A 15,883-nucleotide genomic window follows, 5' to 3' on the forward strand; every position below is an offset into this window, starting at 1 on the left:
ACACCCCAGGCAGGTCGCCAGTCCACCACAGGGGAGACAATATGTTGAATTTTATTTAAATTTTTATAAAACTGATATACAAAAGATGGGGACTGTACAACCAGGAAGTGAGCAATGATTTTTCGACTAACCTGACCCAACCCGACAATAACCAAGAAGGTGAGTTATGCACAAATGAGAAACAATGGCACACAGGCTAGCTCAAAAATCTCTCGATCAGCAACTACTCCCACAGCGACCCAGTCGCTCTTGCAGTCGGCGCCGGTGTCTGTTAAAGGGGCAGGTACTAGTAGGCGGGAGTTCCGGAAGCGATCCACTAGTTGGAGTTGACAACGAGGACCACCCGATTCCGCCTCAGGGGCGGGCCTGAGTAGAGCGAAAAAGGAAAGAGCGCGAAATATAAATACAGAACTGCGCAGCCGCAGCAGTGAACGTAACATGTAGAAAAATGTCGTAATAGGGAAAAAAAACATTTAAAGTTGTACTAGTTTGCTAAACATCAGTGGTGTTTGGAGGAATCTAGGTTTTGCCGGAAGATTCCTGTATCCCAGCAATCACCAGTTGCCTCCAGTTCCCTCACACCTGATAAGTAATAAATGCCCAAATCATAATTAATCAGTTTAATTTAATATCAATAATATACTAAGTTTTAAAATGATCCTTCTAGGGTGTGTTTATGCAGCAAGAAAACCCGCCATGGGGTGGGTGTGCCCCCACAGGCGAGGGAACGGGCACCGGGGGGGGACAATGGGGATCGGAGGTCGTCCCATCACCGGGGGGGTGGGGGGTGGATGATGAAGGCGGGGGGGGGGGGGGGCTGAGGGCTAACCCACTGCAGCGTTTCAATTACACAGAGCAATGGGGCCATTTATCTGGCTAAATTGAGCTATCCCTCACACCTGCAAGCTTCTCCTAAACCTTAATGCCCCTCGTCGCCCCCCTGTAAACGCTGTCCTCCGCAGAGCCTGTCGCAGCTACAGAGAGACACTCTTTCTTGTCGTCGTTACCACTGGTATTGTTGCTGCTGCTTATTCCACAAGTCAATAGGACCTGATTTGTTTTCATCACCTGCCATGAGAGCAGGTATAAGACAGGAAGCTGTAATTGTTCATAATTAGTCGCGAGGATACGGCGCACCTTCACCACACAGCAGATCACAGCTGCCCGAGTGCTTCGGACTGGAGAATTTGGGAACACCTTTGAAATTTTGCATTTGAGTACATTTGAGTATAAAAGGTGATATAATCGTGTGGAAAGCAAAGCCGAGCCCCTGTAAGACTCATAATCGGGGTGGGGGTGGGGGGGTGATTAAGGGAGCTCAGGCTGGGATTGCCGAGGTCTGACTCGGGTTCAGCTTGGAGGTATGGCAGGGGCTGTAAGGATTGGGAATTACATTGGCGAGGAAAAAGACTCCCCAGGGCAAATTCTTATCCTTGGTGGGTATGAAGACTTTGTTTATTATTCCATTTCTTCTGAAGGTGCCCCCTCCCAGCACCTGCAGTGCTGATGCAGGCCTGTGATTAGAGCAAACCAAGGAGATCAGAAGATTTCGGTGCGGATCAGCCAGACGGCGGGAGCAGATGACCGATGACGATGATCCATCCTGGTGACCGCGAGCCGGGGCGTTCCCAACCCTTAGGTCGGGGGGAGCTTTTGGGATGAATTTGTGGAGGTTAGGAAGATTAGGATTATGGGACAGGTGCCGGATTGTAAGTCATCTGAGAACTGATCCCTGACCAAGAGCAACCACAAAGACAAGCGCACTGCTTTCTGCCGACGCCAAACCCAAATGGAGTGTGTTTATTTTATCATAACACTTTGGGAAATTACGGATTGTCCTCGGTGTAACACCTGGATGTGGGGGAAGGAACCATTTTAATGATGGCAGGGAATTCCTGCTGGGAATTCATGTTTTCTTGTCAGATGTTTCCAGAATGAGCTAAACACTCTCCCAGCTGGTCCTTCCCCACCACCACGGCTCTTGTAGGTGTTTTTTTTTCCATATATCTCTTAAAGGCTACTGGGCACGTCCTAGAGGAACGCTGGTCTCGGTCTTATGAATATTCCCCCTGCGGAGATGGTGGCCTCACCTGCCCTCTCTGGGTGCTGCCTGCTTCATTTCACTTTCATGGACACGGCTTAATGCTCTTCCTCGTGACCTTCGCAGGAACCCTCGTCCTGCTCTGATGGAAGCTGCAGTTTCAGGCACTAATAAAACATTTGGTAGGAAGAGCTGAGCCTTCATCTTGTTACTGGGGCACTTTGCTCCTGGAGCTCCTCTGCCGTGCTCTTTGTCTGTGTATGTTTGTTTGTTTGTTTGTTTGTTTGTTTATTTATTTATTGCCTGGAACTGATTGCTGATTATTGCAATTGGTTAATAATTATGTCGAGGTGGCATGGACTCGGGTTCAAGCCTTGCCTTGACCAAATCGATTCTACAGTTATTTCGCCCTGGAATCAATTAAATTCATATTATCTTCTGTGTGCCCTCATGAAGGGTGCCCCCCCCCCCCCCGGAAGCCCCCCCAAGCTCCTCGCCTGATGATCCCCACCCCCCATAATCCTAACGTGAAGCAGACTGGCAGCAAACAGGCTTTCCACACTGGACCGCAAGCTGTGTTTAAAACCTTTGGGTCTTATTAGTGCAAACAAGTCTCTTGCCACCCAGACAAGACGGGTTCATCCTCAAGCTCGGTGACCGAACGTCCTGTTCTCAGGCGTGAGGGTCGGGGGCTCACTGGGAAGCTTGGCTGGTCAGCAGTTTCTTCAGCTTTTCGCATTTGTGGTTTTTAAACAAGGAGGTTAAAGAAGGTCCCGTTTGCGATATGAGTCGCTGAGCTGTAGTTCTGTTTTCCGTGTGGCTGCGTGTTAGCCAGTGACGCTGGCATGTTTCCGCCCCAAGGTGCGTGTCGCCTTGGATTCTGGCCACCCCCAGTAAGCCATGTCCCCCCCCCCTAATGGTATCAGGCACAGGACCAAGTCCATCCGAATGATTAATGGCCTGAAAATGTGAGGCAGGAGGCTTGTCGTCTCCTGGGGTGGGGGGAGGGCCCTGGCCTGGGGGGGGCGGGGCAGGGGAGGGCTCGGGGGGGGTTGCGTGTCATGGGTCCTGGGACTTATGTGCACCAGGTCTGTACAGCAGGAACATTAAAGTGGAACCTGGCCTCTGATTACGCGACACGTTCTTTGAACCTTTTGTGTGACGCCCTCCCCCCATAGATAAGGCTGTTCTGCACTCGGTAGGCCTGACCTTCCGAAATCCCCCAGCTCCCCTCACTCACCCCCAATGCTGTCATCGCTTTATAAGAACTTTTACGAATGTATTTACTAATTACAGGTGTGCGTGCGCAGGTGTGCGTGCGCAGGTGTGTGCATGCAGGTGTGCGTGCGCAGGTGTGCGTGCATGCTGTGCAGCCTCTCCTCACGCGTTTCCTCCCTCCCTCTGCAGCTCTGCGGCTGCGGCCTGCTCGGCGTGGGCATCTGGCTCTCCGTGTCGCAGGGCAGTTTTGCCACCTTCTCGCCCTCCTTTCCCTCGCTCTCCGCCGCCAACCTGGTCATCGCCATCGGCGCCATCGTCATGGTGACAGGCTTCCTCGGCTGCCTTGGCGCCATCAAGGAAAACAAGTGCCTCCTCTTGAGCGTGAGTTTGCCCGGATCCTGCCGCCAGCACGCATGCTCCCGTCCCACAATGCCTTGCTGCACTCTGTCCCCAGCTTGCAGTGATCTCTTTGTCCACCTGACAGAACCCTTTTGTATTGTCCATGTGGACTCATCAGGCATCTCATTTAGTTTTCTTCTGGGTTTTCAGGTTTTTTTTCTCCATAGTAAACTGATACATGGGGTTCAGATACACAAAAACTTGTTTAGAGCTTTTCCTTTGTTAATAATGTGTTTTAGACATGAAATTCCAATAGTACAGAAATCGGTACTATAAAAAGGGGCGACTAGGATTTTTTAAGGTGGGGGGGCATAAGAGGGACTATAATTCATACAGAAGAGCTTACTTCCCATTGGCCAATGATATGTTTGGAATAAGTGAGTGACGGGGGGGCACTCCATTGGCCAATCAGCTTTCAGACAGCCCCTGTTTACACCCCCGATTCTCTCATTAGCTGCACTTCTGTGTTAAATTTCGCAAGTTCAGTTGTTGGATTTATATGTAACCCCAAGTTTGCCAGAGCCCCCCCCCCCCCTGCCCCCCCCCCCCACATCAGCCAACACTTGTTTTCACTGTCATTTACTGAAGGAAACGTGCTGAGTGAGAATCTGTGTGGCTGTCGGACTGAAGACTGTAAACAAGTGTCTGGGATTGTTTCCATTTAAGATCTTATGAAAGAATGTCAGACCGTGAAAAGAATAATAGACCCGTACAAACAGACGTGTCAGCTGGCTTGTTCCCTCTGTGTGGCGTAAATCTGGTGTTCAGTGTTTATCAGGGGGGGTGCGGGAGCCGTGGTCCCTGAAACTGACATGCTTTGTCTCTCTCTCTCAGTTCTTCATTGTGCTGTTGATCATCCTCCTAGTGGAGCTGATCTTACTCATCCTCTTCTTTGTCTATACGGAGCAGGTAAGGCGGAAATGCACCTTCCTTTACTTCATGGCTTGTGCTTATCATACAATGCGAACCCAGAGTCCTACACAAAGCAAAAGCTCGATTGAAACACTATATTCAATTAGCCAAGTGCGTTTGGGTATAAAAAGACTGTTAAACGGGCAAAATTAACAGCGTAGTGTTTCCTATAGTCTGTAAATAATTAAGCATCATTATGACGATTTGTGTTGTGTTGGTACTTCAGCACAGAAACAAGGCTGATGGCTGGAGATTCGGTTGACTATCTGACGCACGACCTGATTGCTGGTTGACGTTTCTTTGACCCTTTAGACATTCGCAGTTTCCCTCAGCCGCCTTGCTGGCCTCCTTGGCTCCATCTACGCGACTTCCAGCACGTCTCAGACACAGTGGCTGTCTCCTTGGCATCTCACATGCAAACCCGCCCCCCGCCCCAACCTGTCTCCTCAAACAGACGGGAGATGTCTTTAACACCCGGCCGTCAGTGACGAGTCGTGGTGATCAGACATCACTCGTGCGACATACACACACATCTCCCCAGTCTGTCATCGGCTGCTGCTCTTAGGAGAAGAAGCTGTTTGACAGCATCTCACAGACACCTTCTGAGTCCCTCTGTTATAATGGGAACAAGGAACTCATTCCCTCTCTCCTTTAACTTAATGGGGGAGAAAATGCTTGAAGGGATGTCATTTTTTTTTTTAAATCATTTGAACCAGTAATTTTCAATGTTGTTTTTCTTTGAAATCCATTAAAACGTGAATTTGTTACTGCCAACAGTATATATTTAGACGTGGGATTCAGATGGCCGACTTCAAACAGGCTTTGTTTTAGGTGTTAAAAACAGGCAGTGTCTAGGACGCCAGGAGAGGTCCTTTTTCTGCTCTTTCCTTTTGTGAAGTGCAGACCGCCATGAGATATGTAAGATTGGGAAGTACCCGGCGTGGCATAAAAACAGTATTCTCACTGTATTGTCTGATGCAGGGGGTAGGGTCAGGGGGTGCAGTTTTGTGTACCCTACAGAGAAACAGCCCCATCCTCTGTCACCCCCCCCCCCCAGCACAGCAAAGCACCATCTGACTGTGGCAGATGGCAAGAAGAGGGCCGGGATTAAGGGGATCCATCTTTAATGGTGTGACCTCGTTCCGTGCGTCCCGGCTTTACGCCGACAAATAAGCACTGGTGGTTTTTATTGTAGCTTTGTGTCCTTTTCTGGATGATAATTAGCAGCAGTGTGATGCGTTCCCCTAGTTCCATACTCACTGCCGCACTAGGGGATGATCTGCAGGAGAGTAGGATTGTGCTACTTTGCAGCTGCTTCTCTATATCCGTCAGACAGCCTTCAACCCCACCCCCCCATAACGTGGTGATATACATATAGAGGGCAGTATGATGTGCTGAGCTCTGAGGATTCCCAAATCCACCCCCCATTCAAGGAATTCTACCCCTAAAGCCCCCAACACTCAAGAGCACCCTTCGCGATAGTTTTATGCCCCCAACTTTTAAGTAGTGAGAAAGGAACAAAAAAATAAAAAAAGGAAACGAGTTTCATGAACCAAGCTTGAGGAATATAAATCCTGGGATGGGATTGCGGATGCGCCTCGTGTCCCCCCCCCCCCCCCCCCCACCCCCCCGAGCCCCGGCAGGATGCCTTTCTCACGCCACCCTGGCGCTGCTGACATTACGGAGGCTGAGATTGATGGTGTAGTGCTTCCATCTCGTTCTGCGGCGGGGAGCTTGATCCAGCCCCTGGGTGTTAATTCAGTATTCAGATGAGGGAGCGCTGTGGAGGAGCGGGGATTCCCATGGACTTTTCCCATGGAATTCTGCTTTAGGTACATCTGTGGAACTTTCTTTAACTTTCTGCTGGTTACTTTGTGATTCTCCTTGTGATTGATTTGAAAGAGGCCAGCTGTGACGTTACAGGTTTTGTTTTTTCCGAGTCAGTCCTGGTCAGATGTCTTATGAAGATCAGTCTTCAGTAGAATGTTATTCTTACCAGCGGATGAGATTCAGTCAGGGAAGATTTTGAATTTTTCTGTGAAATTAACAGCTGGAGGCAAGACGACCTAGGAATTCCTGCAGTGTATATAAACTAAGGTCTGAGCAGGCATGGGCAGAGGAGATGGAGATGCTGTCTGGTGTTTAGGCCTCGTTAATGATTTCTGTTTAAGTACCTTGACTTGGTCGTATACAGTCTGAGTTACCCCCTAATGCAACGTGTCGTTTACAGTCGATTTGTTCCCTGCCCCGCCAGGACCAGACTGATCCGCATTCGATCTTTCCTGAATTACGGGCTGAACCCCAGGGCCGTGAGGACCGAGGAGATAATCTGTGATCTTGTATCTCATTACAGTGTCTGCCTGAGCGCAGTCTTGTCTTACTAATTGTGTGACAGCCGCTCCTTTGCACAAGAAAATCGCAGCCTTTTCAAACATGCAAAACGATGACCGTTGGGTAACGAGTATGTCTCGGATGTGTGAATACCAACCATAGCTTTTAATTGCACTATGTGTCCTGTTCTACGGTGTTTGAAGGCTGCTACATATTAGCTATTTTACTTATTTTTATGTATTGCTAATTAATTGTATATGCAGACCTTTTTTTCATTTTGGACAGCTCGGGCGCTCATCTTAATACCTGGCGTCATTTATAAGCTTGTACAAGCAGGGCATACGAATGTCCATTCAGCGCACATTCAAGCCCAGCTGGATCTCAGAGACCTAAGATCTCTCCCTTGTGGCTGTCTGTCTCTCCCCGTCGTACCCCGTAGGTGAGCGAGAGTGCCAAGAAGGACCTGAAGGAGGGACTGGCACTGTACAACACGGACAACAACGTCGGGCTGAGGAACGCATGGAACATCATTCAGGCAGAGGTAGGCTTGCGTAACACCTGTGGGAAATATGCTGTTTCTACTGCTTTCCCAGGGGCTGTGCTCTTCATGCATAACAGATGTGGGGCTACCCTCCTCAGGCAGAGAGCTTCTACAGAAACCCATACTTACGCTTAGTTGCCATTAAAATTCTTAATCTTGTTTATTCAGAGTTCAGCATAAAATAGAAGCCATGTGGTTTCCATTAAGAATGAATGGCAGATTGATCTGTTTTGGTCCTACTGATATTTGATGGTGTCTGCTAATGACCTTCCATGTCCTGTTGATATTCCATGGTGTATTTGTTGGTGGTTTTCCATATCTTACTGATATTAGATGGTGTCTGTGACAGGCCTCTCTGACCTTCTGATGTTTGATAGTATCTGTACTGATGGTCGTCTGTGTCCTCCTGATGGTTGATGGTGTCTGTACTGATGATCGTCTGTGTCCTCCTGATGGTTGATGGTGTCTGTACTGATGATCGTCTGCGTCCTCCTGATGGTTGATGGTGTCTGTACTGATGATCGTCTGTGTCCTCCTGATGGTTGATGGTGTCTGTACTGATGGTCCTCTGTGTCCTCCTGATGGTTGATGGTGTCTGTACTGATGATCGTCTGTGTCCTCCTGATGGTTGATGGTGTCTGTACTGATGGTCCTCTGTGTCCTCCTGATGGTTGATGGTGTCTGTACTGATGATCGTCTGTGTCCTCCTGATGGTTGATGGTGTCTGTACTGATGGTCCTCTGTGTCCTCCTGATGGTTGATGGTGTCTGTACTGATGATCGTCTGTGTCCTCCTGATGGTTGATGGTGTCTGTACTGATGATCGTCTGTGTCCTCCTGATGGTTGATGGTGTCTGTACTGATGGTCGTCTGTGTCCTCCTGATGGTTGATGGTGTCTGTACTGATGATCGTCTGTGTCCTCCTGATGGTTGATGGTGTCTGTACTGATGGTCCTCTGTGTCCTCCTGATGGTTGATGGTGTCTGTACTGATGGTCCTCTGTGTCCTCCTGATGGTTGATGGTGTCTGTACTGATGATCGTCTGTGTCCTCCTGATGGTTGATGGTGTCTGTACTGATGGTCCTCTGTGTCCTCCTGATGGTTGATGGTGTCTGTACTGATGGTCCTCTGTGTCCTCCTGATGGTTGATGGTGTCTGTACTGATGGTCCTCTGTGTCCTCCTGATGGTTGATGGTGTCTGTACTGATGGTCCTCTGTGTCCTCCTGATGGTTGATGGTGTCTGTACTGATGGTCCTCTGTGTCCTCCTGATGGTTGATGGTGTCTGTACTGATGGTCCTCTGTGTCCTCCTGATGGTTGATGGTGTCTGTACTGATGGTCCTCTGTGTCCTCCTGATGGTTGATGGTGTCTGTACTGATGGTCCTCTGTGTCCTCCTGATGGTTGATGGTGTCTGTACTGATGATCGTCTGTGTCCTCCTGATGGTTGATGGTGTCTGTACTGATGGTCCTCTGTGTCCTCCTGATGGTTGATGGTGTCTGTACTGATGGTTGATGTTGTCTGTGCTGATGATGCCTCCTCTGCCCCTGTCCTTCAGTGGAAGTGCTGTGGCGTGATGGGGTATGCCGACTGGCATGAAGCCTTGCAGGAGAAGGTGGTGCCGGACCGATGCTGCCAGGAACACTACCAAGAGTGTGGCCGCAACGCCACTAACCAGTTCTGGACTCAGGTGCGTGGTTCCGCTAGACTCATGATCTTCGGAAGGTTTTTATCTTATTTCATCCAGCACATTCCTTTCCATGACCTAAACTCATGGGAGGTGTGCGATGTCCTTTAGTAGGGGACATCTGGGTTGGACTTCTGTCACCTTATTTCTCTTATGTCATACGCAGGACAGGTTATTTAATTTTCAGTTCAAACAGCTCTGAGACTGTACTAATTACACTGCACTCTTCAATAATTACTGGTTGAAATTATAAATGGATTTTACTGCCACCAGGCAATGAAAAACCTTTCATTTAGCGCCACAAAGGAGATGCATGTTTTGTAACATCGGAGATTCGCAGAAACCTGGGAATGTCGGCTTGTGCCTGCATTATGACAGAAACGCCACCCCTTGTGTGAGGGAGGGGCCGGCGCAGAGACACGATGTCACCCAGGGAACGATTTTAATTATTATATCAGTGTGTTTAATGAACAGCCTGCGAGTCTTGTTCTCCGTCACATGGGTACAGCTCGAGAGAACATGGATGAATCCTACCGAGGGTTTAAGAGCTAGAGCCAGAAATGTGAAGCTGAAGGTTTTGTTGTCTGGGGAGAGTTCCGCTTGACCCGAGGTCCGTGTTCTTCCCGCAGGGCTGTTACGAGCTGGTGAAGGGCTGGCTGGACGACAACAGGCACCTCCTGGGCACCATCGCCATGTGTATCCTGGTGGTGCAGGTGAGAAGGGCACCTCGGGACCACTGGAAGGGGCAGGAGACACACCTTTGCCACAGTCGTCCGCTTGGGTTGCGCAGTGAGGCAGACGGGGCAGGATAAGAGGATCTGAAAGGTGGCGCCTCCTGCCACAGACCGTGCCCGTCTGCTGGGTGGTAGCACAAGCTACTGCAATGCCAGGCTGGCGCTTCTCTTGGATATCGATGGAAATGGTTTCGTTTACTCAGGCCCCCCTGCTGCATCTACGAAGGGCATTTTTTATTTTTTATTTTTTTACCATTTTGGCCTCAGATCCAAGTCTTTCACCTCTGCTCATCACTGGCTGTTTTCAGAGCCTGCAGTGTGTGGAGCACTGGGCTCCTACTGGATATTCCCAGTGCTGGCCAGTTAGACATCGATGCCGTGACTGCCGGCCCATCGATCTGATCCGTGAGCCCATTAAACTTCCCTCCCATTAGCGCGTAACACTAACCGTGAGGTGATGAGGGTAGTGAACCCCCAGGGGCTCTGATGCAGACCACAATTCCAATAGGTGAAGGATTACAGGCTGTTATTCTTAGGCTGTTAGAAACGTCCACTCGCCCACTATATAGTCCACTATGTAGGGAAGTCGGCCATTTTGTAGTGCTGTTCAAATTCTCAGCTATGAATTTCAACCACTATATATAGTGCACTACAAAACTGGCGTGAACGTACAGAAGCTGTGTCCTAAAATTGGTCGACTTAGACCATCATGCATTGCGGCCTGTCATTTGAGTGCTGAAACCATGTTTAAGAAACTTTTCTCAGTCTGAACTGTAATTGTTACCCGTTGTTACATGAGCTATAACATCAGTGGCCGTGCTACTCCTCCTTTAACATATGTCAGTTACAACGTGCACATATCCAAAAATAGCAATGTTGGTGTCCATGTTCTGTACGAATATCCGGTGCATAATTATGTAGCAGAGTAACGTCTGCCTAGTGTCTGAAATACATGAAATCTGTCCTTATCTCCTAGTGAGTGTTCTATGTAGCAAACACTATATAGTGAATGAGTGCGTGAACAAGTGGACACGCACAAAAAATTAATTCCTCCCCGCAGCCAAAGGGGGCAGAATCATCAGCGCTTCCTAAAACGACTGGATGCAAGGTTTGTTTTTCTGCAGCGCAGTGAAGATGTGAGGCCACAGGCTGCCAAAGATAATACCTCAGGAAGGAGCCGCCTGACTCTGCTGGAAGCGAGTCTGTTCCACCTACCCTGGGTGTCGGTTAATGGAAACTTCAAAGCGCCCGCAGTTTTTTCAGCCCGTCTCCATTTACCTCGCTGATATAAAGCTCTCACTCATAAGGTCCCACCCATTCCATCAAAAGATATAAAAGAATCTCAAACAGAAGATCGATTTACTGGTATAAAATTGGTTATGTGCAGAGGTGTGTTTTCTCCCTAGGAGATGCAGTTCTCCATTTCCTGGACCATATTCTCGACATTATTGTCTATTTGCTTAGCCATGCCTTTTATCCTGAGCGAATTATTGTGTTATTCATCCATACAGTGTGACATTTAATTGTAGTTCTGGTAACAGTAACAGGGGACCTCTAAGGTCTGTCACTGCCGATGCTTCCTATGTGTCCCTCACACGTTCTGGTTTCTCCTGTAGCTCCTCGGCATGGCTTTCTCCATGACGCTGTTCCACCAGATCCACCAGACCGGGAAGAAGTATGATGCCTAGCCAGGGTATGGGCATGGGCAGGGCATGGACAGGGCAAGTGAGCCTCTGCCACATGAGACAGACTGCGGGGGACACCCTATAACCCCCCCCCCCCCACACACACACACAACCCCCACCCACCTCCCTGAATGCCCTTTGTTCACAGAAGATTTCACAGGCTCCATACGCAACAACCCCGTCACCTTTTAATTTGCCAAAGAGAAGTTTGACTGCAGTGACTGAAGGAAATAGACTTTCGGTGAGAGACACAAGTCACATGACCTACGTTTGGGCCCCACAAGCTACTCGCTGTGAAGAAGGTGACAATGAAGAGCAAATCGATTCAGTAAGAGGTCCCCAGGCCCCCAGAAGGTACAATGAAGCTGGCAAGAAAATGGGGACAGTAATATACCAAGACAACCCTAGAAGAATGGATCTCAGCGCTGATTACAGGTGACACCATCTTCCACTGCAAAAATGGCTTGTGGCTCCTCCTCCACATCTGTGGCTCCTCCTCCACGCCTATGGCTCCTCCTCCATGCCTATGGCTCCTCCTCCACATCTGTGGCTCCTCCTCCTCATCATGGTCTAAAATCCCCATAACCTTATTTCTATCACAACGCTAAAAACAAATGCCGTATCAGACTCTCAAAGCAGAGAGCACATCCTTTGAGCAAATCCCACACCTGGTTTGTCTCCTGTGGTACAAGAGCTGTCAGCCTAAGGCACATTAACCAGAATAATCTGTGGACCCCAAGCACCTGTACCTTTTAATCCAGTGATTTATGACCACGCGCACAGGGGGATACATGTACAGCTCTCACCGGATCACCGAGACCCAAAGACCAACGCAGCATTCCTGGCGAGAATCGGCCTCGAAGCAGGACCGAGCAATCCTCCCCCGAGTGTCACCTGCACGATTGATTGCTTTGTTCAAAAATCCGTCTGCTTCCTTTTGCCCACTCAGCTATTTTTACCCCCCCCCCCCATTTTTTTTTTCTTTTTTTATTTCAGGCCTGTATCTTTTCTTATTTTGTGCTACAATGAGTTAGAGTCCCAGACATTCCAGCAAGATGAGCTGAATAGGGAATTTATAAATAAATACACACAATACACCAAATGCCCATGCAGTCTTTAGGAAGCTGCTTAATAGCTGAGCCCCATCTGAATGTCAGCAGTTTACACGGTGAAGAAGTGGGCAGTGCTGATACAATGTGTTGAACTTTAGTGTGATAGTCACTATGTGGATTGTGTTTGCAAGGCATGTGTAAGTGCATACTTAGAGTAAACAGGTGTGATTCAGCTGTGTGCACGTCTGGTTTCATCAGAATGAGATAATCGTCTGTTTGTGGCACAGGTGATGGCGATCGTGTGCAGAAGAAATGCCAGGCGGAGTGGGATGTGAACATGCTTGTGTGTGTGGGAGTGTCTTCACACTATAAGAAGCCTAAGACAAAGTGCTGATTAGCAGAAGGGCATGCTGGGAGAGAAGGGAAGTTGATCATAACAGAGGCATCGTATGTGCCGTGTGGAAGCCTTCTTGATCTCCACGTCCTGGGTCACGGCAAGGCAGTTGGGGGCATTTATCCAACTTAACTTTCATAGACAACAAAGGTCCTTTCAGGTAGGAGGTGTGAGGGGAGGGTATTGTTTCCTGCACCTAGTTAATAAAGGAAACAGGGACCACAAGTGACTTAGGTCTTAATTTTATTTTAGAGGTGCAGCCAAGGTCAATTTGACGGACTGGGCTCAGCATTTGTGCAGGAGCTGTTGGGTCTCCAGCTTTCCTGGGGTGTTCAGCTAGTAGGATTGGGGAGGGGGGGGGCGCTGATAGTATGACCCCCTCCTCGTGACCCTGCTAGCTCTCCTCTGCAGAGTTTCTCTAACATGGAGAAGGTAGTTTTTATTATTTTTATCTATACTTATGCCCGGTGCCGGTCAACCCATTAGGCGACGGGGGCGGCTGCCTTCTGTGGGGGCGGCACCTTAGCGAGCCGACTGCATTTGTCTCAGACGGGCAGTGCCAGCGGTGACACTTACCTGCTTATGCCTGATAGCTTCTGAAAAATGCCAGTGTCATTCTTTGTTAAAAGGGGCATGGAGCTTCTGGGCATTTACTCTTGGCAGTCTGAAGACCATAGATGTTTGTGGCATTGCGGGGGCCTCATGCCAACCCTCTAGCCTGCTCACGCTCCACACGGCCAGGCTGCAGTTTCCCTCGAATTGCCCATTTCTCAGCGCTGAATTCGTAATACAAGCTGGCGCCCTGAATGCGAGAGTGTTTAATTTGTGTGGCTGGTGCAGCCGTTCAAGCTACCCCGCTGCTCCAAGAGCTCATTTCACGTGTTCCAACCACTGTGTTAGACAGACTCCCTTATGTCCGCTGTACCAGGACTGAAATCTGAACGCTTGTCACTTTAATTAACTGTTTTTTATGGTAGTCCCTTTTTAAAAAAAAAAAAAAAAAAAAAAACACTCTTAATTTGTCTATGTTATAATGCAGATTGTACGGTGCATTACTTTTACAAAAATTAAGAAAAATCACTCACAGTTTGATAGTCACTTCAACAGCCATTGTCTTAAAACACTGATGATTATAACTAACAGGCGTTTTTGAAATGATGTGGGGGTTTTTTTCTTCCCGTTTAAGCAGTTTGGATTCTTACCAAATAGGGTGCCTGTTACTCTATACGGCCCAGACAAAGTGTAACGCTGTCTTGTAATTGCGTCCATGTTTGAAACACCTGTAGATGTTATGTCACACAGCTGGGTTCTTGCTTAAGAGGCTGAAATGCCCTCCAGTGCTGTTTAGCTACAGTTACTCCTCAGTATTGTTGTTATGCTACAGCACAGGGCAGATCCATTCTCTTCATGGTTATTGCTATATTCAAGTAGCACTCTTACAACCAATACTGCAGTCTGTTTTTGACTAATTGGTATGTCAGGAAAAATGTATCCAAATGACAGTTGTTGTGACAATGTTTATATGCATACATTATGTGAAATTTCCTTTTTACTCATTAATTCAGAGTTGTTACATTTTGTAAATATTGATCGTCTTGTCTATATTGTATACATATTTTAAACTCTGCTTTGAGTGGAAAATTTTTACTAATGGCTTTTAAAGAGGTCAAGTATTTTCTTAAGTCACTTCTCACTGCCAGATAGTTTTGCAGTACTCCAGAATATTATTTTTTTTTTTTAGTTTTTTTTGATCGCTTTTTCTGTTTGCCCTTCTATATATAGTTTAGTTTTTTTTTTCTATTTTACATTGCCATTGTTGGTGAATATTCACATATATTTATATAGTAAATATATATGTTTCATTAGCAACACCTGCAGCTTGTGACTGGATTTCTGAAGGACTTGCCTGTGTGATTTGCACCGGTGCCAGATGGAACATGGGTACCAAGGACCCAGGACTCCTGTCAAACCAAACGGACTTAAAAACACCTGAGAAATGGTGCAGAAACTGCATAGTCCAACATGGAGGAGGGTGTCTGTGGAACTTCTCCGAGGAGTTGTGCTGTTCTGTATTTGGCTTGGTAGCTGGAACGCTGGATGTGAAGACCAGCTCTCTGCCAAGCTCCAGGTTCCATCCCAAACCATTTTGTTGGTGATTAGTCTTGTGCCATTCCATCCAGCTTAGACTCCACTGCTCCTTCTATGCAAAAAGAAAAAATCCTTCTCTAGCCTTTGTACAGATTATTTTGTATTAGTAACACGTAAAGAAATAAAGTGAGTAGAACCAACCTTCTGACGGACTGGACTCTTCAAAAGGCGAGAAGTCTAGGTGAGACTCCTAATGGCATTTTATGATTCTGTAAAAGACACTGATAATTACAAGTTCCAAGGCACCGTGGGACAGGAAAGAGAAAAAGTGGAGCTGAAATCTGCCGAATCCCAGGTGAAAAAGCACTACTTCCCAAAACTGAGCTGCCACAGAATAGATCTGAACTGAAATCCTCCTGCTTGCTCACAATAAACCTGAACATAAAGCAGTGAAAATAAAGCCGGGGTTTATGGTACACTGAAGTCAGACAGACAAGAAAGGTTTGGGGTTGGCTCTAATGTTACAGATAAGTAGCCATTATTAAGCCTAGGGTCAAGGTTTAGGGTTCCAGTCAGGGTTACAGCTAGGATTTGGATTAAGATTGTTTTAAGGGTTAGGGATAGAGCTAGGGTTAGGCTTGCAATTACGGTTAGGCCTATAGTCAAGGTTAGGATTAGGGTTAGGGTTACAGCTGGAGTTAGGTTAGCCTTAGCGCCAACCATAGGAGTAATCATATCAACTCTATTCCTGCTCTTAGTTCGAAAACTTATTTCAACCATTACCCTAATCCTAATCCCAGTT

At 47.8% G+C, this 15,883-nt stretch overlaps 1 protein-coding gene across 3 annotated transcripts in view; it reads left to right on the forward strand.

The window, feature by feature from the left end:
- The window catches only part of LOC111833304 (tetraspanin-9-like), a 94,682-nt gene extending 79,401 nt beyond the window's left edge, over positions 1 to 15,281 (forward strand). For all 3 annotated transcript variants that reach the window (XM_023791465.2, XM_023791466.2, XM_023791464.2), the window contains 6 exons: positions 3,449 to 3,640; positions 4,493 to 4,567; positions 7,341 to 7,442; positions 9,000 to 9,131; positions 9,758 to 9,841; positions 11,479 to 15,281. In XM_023791465.2, the coding sequence (XP_023647233.1) occupies positions 3,449 to 3,640; positions 4,493 to 4,567; positions 7,341 to 7,442; positions 9,000 to 9,131; positions 9,758 to 9,841; positions 11,479 to 11,550 (657 nt within the window). In that variant the 3' untranslated portion in view covers positions 11,551 to 15,281. The remainder of the gene's footprint in view (positions 1 to 3,448; positions 3,641 to 4,492; positions 4,568 to 7,340; positions 7,443 to 8,999; positions 9,132 to 9,757; positions 9,842 to 11,478) is intronic.
- The last annotated feature ends 602 nt before the right edge of the window (positions 15,282 to 15,883 follow it).

Source organism: Paramormyrops kingsleyae, chromosome 1, assembly GCF_048594095.1.
Source record: "Paramormyrops kingsleyae isolate MSU_618 chromosome 1, PKINGS_0.4, whole genome shotgun sequence".
Lineage (NCBI taxonomy): Eukaryota > Metazoa > Chordata > Actinopteri > Osteoglossiformes > Mormyridae > Paramormyrops > Paramormyrops kingsleyae.